The 9,135-nt window shown below is 45.6% G+C and overlaps 1 protein-coding gene across 1 annotated transcript in view; it reads right to left on the bottom strand.

Moving 5' to 3' along the window:
* The window catches only part of FHOD3 (formin homology 2 domain containing 3), a 385,640-nt gene that overhangs the window by 321,032 nt on the left and 55,473 nt on the right, over positions 1 to 9,135 (bottom strand). Inside the window, exon 3 of the mRNA XM_012725906.1 lies at positions 2,561 to 2,625. Within this exon, the coding sequence (XP_012581360.1) occupies positions 2,561 to 2,625 (65 nt within the window). The remainder of the gene's footprint in view (positions 1 to 2,560; positions 2,626 to 9,135) is intronic.

Here is a 9,135-nt window from a genome sequence, read left to right as displayed (position 1 = left end):
GAGTACAAATTCCATTTCCGGTACATCACCAAAGGCGGGAATCGAACTCATGTGGAAGTGGCTTAAGCTTCTCAGTGCTGTGCTTTAACCCACTGCGCCACCAGGGAGGGCCTCTTTTTTTTAATCCTGATGAAATCTCATCTACTATATCTCTTTGGGAAGAGAAAGAATACATCCCAACAAGAACTGATGGTCATGAACATGAGTACAAATTCCATTTCCGGTACATCACCAAAGGGAAATATTTAGTGCTATTATAATAAATCTACTCCAGACACTGTCAATGACAGGAAATGGAGTAAGAAGGGGTTTTTTCCACACAAAGGGAAAAACTTTGCCTTCTTGGGTGATGATAGTTTGCACAGTCAAACCCTCTCATCCAACACACTCAGGTCTGCGGTGACTGACAAAAGCTGATTAAAGCACAAAGTACTTTTAATAAGATACAAAAAGGAAAACTTTGACAAGGTGCTGCCTTGCTTTGCCTGTGATGAGGCACAGGGTAAGGGGGGTTACCCACTTACCACACACTAGGAGACAGCACCCTCACTCCCTGTTGGAGGGCACAATCTTGCTGTCAAGAAGGACCTAACTGAATGCCATGTGGACCTTCTTTTGTGAACCACCCCAAAACGTGGTCTATGACCTCCTAGCTCAGTTTCTTTGAGGTGCAGAGAAAACTGAAGATACTTGTGAAAACTAGGATCCTTTCAGATTTTGATGATATCCTTCTACTAGTCACAACCCACTTACACTGAAAAAGTGTAATTGTAGTGACTAGTTTTGAAATCTTTTCAAAAAGAGTTAATTTTCAAAGCAGTGATTTTTTTCTTCTACACACATACGAATAGTCACACATTGTTTCATTAAATTACAGTAATTGCAATAACGAGGCAACAGACACAGGGAGGTTTAGGAACAAACACAGACCCAATCAGCACCCATAGAAGCCACACAGGAGGACACACATCTTAAGAGAGGGTTGGACCAGCAGCCGACGCAGAGCCTGCCTTGAGAACACAACATGTGTGTTTTAAGGAGCACTATGAGACTAGAATGCTCAAGTGAATGCAGCAAGTTAGTGCCATGGAAGTTGGTTAGAAAATTCCTATATTGAAGTGTTTACATATACAGTGCATTACAGTAAATTTCCTAAAAAGTTCTCATTCAGATTTTGATCTAGCCCATTTTAGTGGTTGTTTTTGTTTTGACACTCCCACTTTTTAATCTAACCCACTGCCTTACAACTCCAAGGAAATATCACTCCATACTCAGCCCTCAGATATGGACTGGTACGCAGTATTTCAACCAATATTTAATGTCAACATGTTAACACACGTTCTGTGGTTTGGTTTATTCTAGATCCAGAGTGGCGAGAGTCTGCACAATCATAGGTCACAGGCATTGTCAGAAAGGCATGATGTATACACATGAAATAACTGAATATGTACAACAACTGAGCCAATACAAGCAGGTGCCTGCACATGTTTTATGGTCACTCAGAGCCATGGATGGCTGAGAAGCAAATGTTCAGTTAACTGAAGATCTCCAGATATGACTTTGCTTCTGACAGATGAGACTTCCAACCCCTCACGATTGCTACATGGTCACTCACTGGCCACAGTCAAAGTTGTTACTTGAGATACTTGCAGCCTCACCATAACTGAACACCAAATGAAGATTACACAGACCCCCTTCCACAGCCAGCAACAACTCACCCCATCCCGGGGCTCCAACAGGGGAGCAGGGGGAGGAGGAAGGACCAGAAAAACACCCACCCCCTTCCTCCAAGCACATGGTCCTTCTGGTATAGACCGGACCTAGATAACATGACCCAACCATAGGCCTAAGTCAAGACCACACATACATTGCATAAAGGAAAATTGCTCGGAAATGACCTTCTATAAAGTGAATTCTTGTTCCTTTTTTCTTTTTATCATAGTACTTACTTGCCTCAACATGGTCCAATGATGGGGAAACCAGGTGACAGTTTTTGAGACTCTTCACATAGGGCAGCCAAAGGATCCATAAAAATCATGGATTCAGGAATGACACCCCCTCCCAGGTTCCTAGGTGACCACAGGCAAGCCATAAACAGGTTCTCTCTTCATCACACTGCTCTGTGCACACCAATACAGTGCCCTGAGTGTTCCCCTCAGTCACCTCATGAGGGTGTCTAAATCCCCTTTGGCGCACACCAATACCCTGTCCCACCGTGCCCTGGAGCAAGTACAGGAGGCACAAAAAGTCACTTCAACAACTGGAGTGTTTCCCTGCACAGCCTGAGGAAGAACCTCATCTCTCCCAGCAACATCATGAAGCACATCCCTCATCTCTCTGACCCCTGGCTCTCTACTGCCTAATTGTGCAGCAAGGGAAGTCCAACTAAAACCGCCAGGTGTTGCTTCACTCAAACTCTCAGCCCGTGCCTGATAGAGGCTGTTTAGGAGAGTCAACATGAGAGCGAGCACTCTATCTTATTCCCACAAAAGGCATTTCTCATCAGGTGTTGAGCCACCAAGGCAGATGGCACGCGTCCGCTTGCATAGAAATCACTCACCGATGCAGGCGTGGACCCTCACAGACAGCTGTGTCCTCAAAATGATACTGTGCTTCTTGCCCCGCCTAATGGAGGGGAAACAAAACAGACAGGCATCAGAGGGTTCAGCAAGACGACGCCTTCGTGCTGTCAATCAACTCGAGGCTCTGACTATGGAAGTGGCTGAGAACAGACCCACCTGAAAGGCTCCAGACAAGCAGGGACACAAATAAAACAAAAATCCACAGGGGGCTTTCAAGAAAACAAAATAAAGGTTGACACTGTTGGACTGGCACATTTAATTGCTAAACACGGTCGAATTGTTCCCTCCAAAATTTTCACACCATCAATCTTGACTATGTTGGGGAATTTTAAAATCTGTGCCCATGAAGTCAAATCCCTGGAATCTAACAACACAGATCTGCTTGGTCATTCCCGTGGCTGGTTTGTTTTTTTTTTTTTTTTTTTTTTTTTTTTTTATTTATTTGTACATACAGAACTGGGGTACAGGCCAGAAGCTCAGGGGCGGCGAGAGGCTTCACCAGAGACAGAGTGGGGAACAGAACAGGCAGCTCGACGAAGTACACTGCTGAGGGGAGCAGCGGGCGGGTCAGGAGAGGTCTGCCACGCCATGTGGTCACCTCCAGGGCAGGCGGGAATCGAACTCATGCGGAAGCGGTTTTAGATTCTCAGTGCTGTGCTTTAAGCCGCTGCGCCACCAGGGACGGCCTTGTTTGTTTTTTTTTTTTTTTTGGATATAAGGCTGGCACACATTGGGGTGGAGGGCATCAAAAAGATGCTTTGCTGCATCAATTCAAGACCATCATGGCTTTTCTCTTTTACAGGATGAAGGGAGCCCGCCAAGGGTTTATAAGCTATTTACTATCACCATGGGACCACACCTCTTCTCCCCTCGGCTTCTTTCTCACTCCATTCTTAGGAAGGAGGAGGCTGGCCTTCTCACTCTTCTACTGGAGCCCATTGTCCTGCTTTATGCAGCAGCAGCTGACAGAAGATAAATGGGAGAGAACTTGAGTCCTGGTTCCCTGAGCTAACAAAGACTTTGAGGCCTGGAGAAGGGGAGAAGTCATGGGCAAAGGCGACAGGGAACCAGCCGACCAGCCACCAGCTGGGCCTCAGGGGCCGAATTCTCATCCCAAACTTGGACACTCATCTTTGCCCACCAGAGGTCCATCTAGAACAAAATTTGCCTCGCAGTTTTATTGCTGTGTAAAAAAGAGGACATGATGTCTCACCAGGACAAACTGCTGATATCGTGATTATAAATTCACATTAGTTATGTTGTATTACCAACATATTTTTTCATTCTTGAGATAAGATAGGAAGATATGGTGTGGAAAAGTGCTTTTTGATTCTTTTACAGAAGTAGTCCTGTAAAAGCACAGTGGTCTCCAGACCGAAAGCAGTCTTGTAGACAATCTAATTCACGGTCCCTTAAATCCAGCAAGTTCCTCCGTTCTGTGTTCAATTGGTTATTCTCTAGGCACTCTATGCAAGGTGCTTTCAACAAATACACAACACATGGCCACCTTCAGAAGACACACTGATAGTCTTACAAAGCAAGACTTTTCCAAAATGTTTTCTTCCCATACCAAACAATCACCCCAACCTTGATATTCCTTCAATTCTAGGGATTGCAGTAGGAAGGAAATTTCAATTAAGTGCCCTCCACTATACTATTGAACAGCTTCGGTGAGAACTGACAGAAATGGTGTTCTAGGTGGGGTCAGAAGCCACTGCCTCACACAGAGCTGGGCAGGGGTTAGGCTGGGAACAGAAACCAGTGAACCCCTGATGATGGCCAGACCCTAACGATGGGAAGCAGCAACCCTCGTCCTCAAGTCTAGAGAACATTCTGTAACTCAGTTATCCATGGATGCAAGTGAAAAATAAGTAACAAATGAACATGTTTTAGATGCCCAGTATCAGGAAGCATGGGCAGGCCTGGGAAAATGTTTCATTATACCTCAATTTCTGGCAAATTTCAAAAGGACCCACTGGTAGACGCTTTCATTTTCAAACAATGGCTAAGTTGCACTTTAAGGACATGCTTAAGTTTTTCCACAGATTTCAGAGTCCTCAGCGAGCATGTGGGGTGGTTGCTCTGGGATTTCAAGCTTCTGCACAAAAGCCGGAGGAAGCAGCTGGCCACCCTGTGGGCTATCATCTTTTCTGTGCTTGTGCACTGGGAAGCCAGGCGACTGGGTAAAGCCAAACCCTAATGAAATGTAAGAAGCACAGAGATAAAGATCCCTTTTATTTAGTACTTTTATCACTTGTAACACCTCTGCATCAATATTCTACCTTCTCTGACTCTGTACACAAAATCCTGCAATGGAAGACACCAGTGTGGAAGTGACAGCCAAGGGCAGTGGAGGCTACTTGACAGGGCATGTGGCCCAGCACTCAAGTGTTCCAGGTCAATGGTGGGCTCAGGTGCTTTGGCAGAGGCAAGGGGGCAGTGAGTGTGGCCAGGTGCACAGAAGGCATCCATCTCCCACTCCTCCCCAGAGACCACCTTCTGCCCACTTTGAGATGGACACTATTATTCCATTCTGCCCATTTTGCAGGTCAGAAATACCTGCCCAGCCTGTAGAAATGACATGGCCAGCATGAGGCCACACAGCTGCTGGAAACACCTGAGCTAAAAGCGGAGTGTCCACTTCTCAGACACCTGTGCCCTCCGCCTTTTCAGGTACAGATGCCTCGCTATATAACCTCCTCCTCCAGAGATCATAGAGAAGAATCCCAGCTTTGCTAAGGAACTGGTCCAACCTCAACACTAAAACCTAATAGAGGACACAGAAAATAAGCTGCAAATGTCTAAGGAAATACTGGCAAAATACAACAGGCCCAAATAAGGTTTATCTCAATTCAAGAATTACAGAAGTCCAATGTTTTATTCACATATGCATCAAATATCAAGGCATAGCCAACACCCAGTGTTGAGGACCCTCTAAATTTGCCACTATATTTTCTCATTGGTTAATGCTGACATTTTAAAGAAAGGTTTCTGTTTATGTATTCTCTTAAATAGGCCACTCTCATTATTACTGATTCTGAAGATATTTTGGCTAATTCTTTTTTTACTTATTTTAGGGACATAATCATAATTTAAAATAATCATTTTATTTCCCATGGTCTAGTATCATCTACTTCTACTTCATGGCTAAAATGTTCAGAGAAAAATGAAATAATCCTTTCTTCTGCCCAGTCAGATAATAAGTCATTTTGGTTTCAGAAAATAATCACAATAAAGTGTTAACGTTGGTGGAATGTTTATCATGTGCCAAATGAAGTATTTTAGACAGATTGAATTATCATCACAAAAATCCTAAATGGTAGGTAACATTGCCATGTGAAAATGAGAAAACTGAGGCCAGCAAGGGTTAAGCACTGTAACTGAAGTCACAGAGTTAGAGACTGACAGAGTTTGGATCCAGCCCAGGGAGTGTGACCCAGAGCCTGGGTTGCTCTTACCTCCCTGCAGGGGGCTCCCAGATGGGTGTTGCTGCATCACGTGGGAGAGCCCTCGCTCCACACACAGCCGCTGGTGACGCCCCTGTGCTGGACTCTAGCTGAGGCACACGGGCTGAATTCTGTCTCAAGACAGCAACACAGAAATCCTGCCTGAGGCCTGTCCTGTAGATCTGGGACTCAAGACGGCAGCACTGACTTGTACCTGAATTCCCAACCGGCCAGTCCTCTCTGCTCGTGTCAAACTTGCCTGTTCCCACAATGGTGTAAGCCAGTTCCTTAAAATACACCTCTAGGTACACCAAGTAGAAATGATTGAACAAGTTAGACAAGACACAGATACATAGTTGTATTGTTTCAGTGAAGAGCCCTAATACAAACATTTGGGGTGCACCTTCATGGAACTTCCATGTTCCAAAAATGACATCAGTGAGGGGCAGTGAGTGTGGAGTCACTGCAAGCACTTTTGTGATGCTTTTCTCCCTGACACTGGCATGTTCGTCTATGTCAGAGCCACCACTAATTCCCAGTCTTCTTTTATGTGCTTGCAACAGGGAGAAATGAGAATACATGGAGTGACCAGAAAGGCAAAGGCAGTTTCCTTGACCTGTAATGCCCCAAGGTGATTCAGATTCCATCCCTATCAGCACAGCCACTGCCAGGGAAACGTCACCAACTTGGGAGACCAGCCACAGCCCATCTGTTGCCCATAGCCCAGTGCAGCGCTACCCAAGAGCTGAGAGGACAATCTAAAATAGATGCTCAGTTCAAGGAGACTCCAGGGGAGGCACACATGCCAGGGACATGGTGGTACCACTGCCGAAGGGACGTTCCAAGACTTCTGTTACTCAGAATGCATGTGTTGTTCCTACAATAATGTCTGTGGCCTTGGGGAAAATCTGGTTTCACCAAGCCGGTCTCACAGAAATGTGTGGCTCTGGGTCTGTTCTTGTCTCTCAAGAGAATATGTTTACAAGAGTAACTTATGAAGGTTATTTGTGACTCTAAGAACAGGTGCTTACATTATTTTATTAAGTGGTGGAGTTAAAGACCTAAGGACGTTTTCTTGCAACCAGCAAGAACATAGATGCCCCAAATAGCCCTCCACTTAAACTGAGCTCAACGATTTCAGCTGTGTAGAAATCTTTTATTAGACCATGCAGCAGAAGCAGAGTGTGGAGCCATCAGCAGTGGGCCCAATGACAAGCTTTTTTGTAAGCTTCTGGAGCTATGAGACCCAGCAATGGTGTGCCTGAGGGATGAGGTCATGAAAGATTTCAACCAGTCAACAATAAGAAAAAGGATAGGGTCAAGACTGATTTGCTTAATAATTCAAAGTCCAAAAGAGACAGTTACCACTACATTCATCTCCAGAGGTATTCTGGTCTTTCCTAGTAGAGAGCAGAGGTGAAAAGCAAAGACTCAAGCCAGCTGTGTGATCTTGGACAAATCACTTAACCTGTTTCCTTTAAACATGGGTTATTGAGGCTTTTGGCGTCATATCTGAGAAACTACTGCTTCACAAAGACTAACTACTTCTATTTTTTTCTTAAGAACTTTATATACTTTGGGTCTTTCCCACTTAGGCCCTCCTAGCCCCACTGGTTCTCCCCTTCCCCCCCTCAAATGGAAAGGAAGCCTTTGCTGGCTCATTCACACACCCAACAGCTGTGCAAGTGTGTCCTCTAGCCTGCATCCTCCCCTTGACCTCTCCCCACTTCTCTCCACCCCACTAGCCCTCTCTGTCCTCTCCCTGGGGATACCCAAACCACTCCCCTGCCTCTGCCTTGGTCTTTTCAACTTAACTTCTCTGCAACCTGGTACCCCTAAGTGCCCTTTTCTTGAAGCTTTCTCTCCTTGCCAAAATAGACACTGCTGTTTACCTATGTATTTCCCCCGTTGTCTTTTAAAGGGAACCAAAATTTGCTGGAGGTCCCCACCTGAACTATACCCAACTGTCATGGTTCTCATCCATGAACTATAGGTGAGAGCTGCTGGAGTCTCTAAAAAGCTCTTTAAAAGTGGCAGACCCACTTTAAAAAAAAAAAAAAGTGGCAGACCCAGCCAGCACCCACACTTGTTCTTCACATCTACATGCACAGACAAGAGGCAGGCTAGCTGAACACAGCCAAGATTAATTTGTTCAAAGCTCAAATTCCTGGCATGGCCTTGAGTTGAAGTTCCGGCCCATGGCATGAGAGGGAAAGCTATATGCACAAGGAACCCTCAGCCCAGGGGCACCTTTGGGGTGCAGATGAGATAGTAAAAGCTAGAGTAATCACTCCACACTAAGGTGCTTTCTTCATTTTGAGGTTGGTGTCTCTGCTCCAGTCCCATGGAGGGTCCCATACTTGGACTCTTACAGAGACAAACGCCAAACTTTCCTCTCCTCTTCTTTAAACTGCCACATTTTGGAGTCTCTTGGTTACAGCAGAGAAGATTATGTATGCCCTAAACAATGTGCTCCTTCCTGCCCCACTGTGATGGGGTGGGCAGCCATAATGGAACTACAGTGAGCCTGAGGAATGAAGGTCACAGCCTCAGGATGGCGCAGGAGAAAGATTAAATGAGCCTGCCTTCCTAACAGCATCTTGCTCTCAACACTGGAGTGACTTAATTATCCATGTCTTTTTTTCTAAGTTCATTTTTTAAAAATATTTATTTATGCATACAGAGCTGGGGTACAGGCCAGAGGATTCACCAGAGACAGAGTGGGGAGCAGAACAAGAGATCAATGAAGTACACTGCTGAGGGGAGCAGTGGGCAGGTCAGGAGAGGTCTGCCTCACCATGAGGGTCAGCTCCCTGGCGGAGATCGAACTCATGCTGAAGTGGCTTTAGTCTCTTAGGGCCACACTTTAACCCACAGCGCCACCAGGGAGGGCCCAACTTCATCTTTTTAGATTAGTTTTAGGCTTCCAACTCCCTCTCTGGGATCGCCTCCAACCTCTCTGATCCTTGGTGCTTCTCACCTGGATTACAGGTTGATATTTCTCACCTGGCCACCACATACCTTCAATATGGCTTGACTCACCGCAGTCTAACATGCATGAACCTCACTCCACAAATTGCCCCCAAGTCCATACCCTAGACTTGTCC

This window comes from Condylura cristata, unplaced genomic scaffold (assembly GCF_000260355.1).
Source record: "Condylura cristata isolate star-nosed mole 26May11 unplaced genomic scaffold, ConCri1.0 scaffold00016, whole genome shotgun sequence".
NCBI lineage: Eukaryota > Metazoa > Chordata > Mammalia > Eulipotyphla > Talpidae > Condylura > Condylura cristata.
Note: the sequence above shows the minus strand (reverse complement) of the source record. Positions and strands in the feature narration are given on the sequence as shown.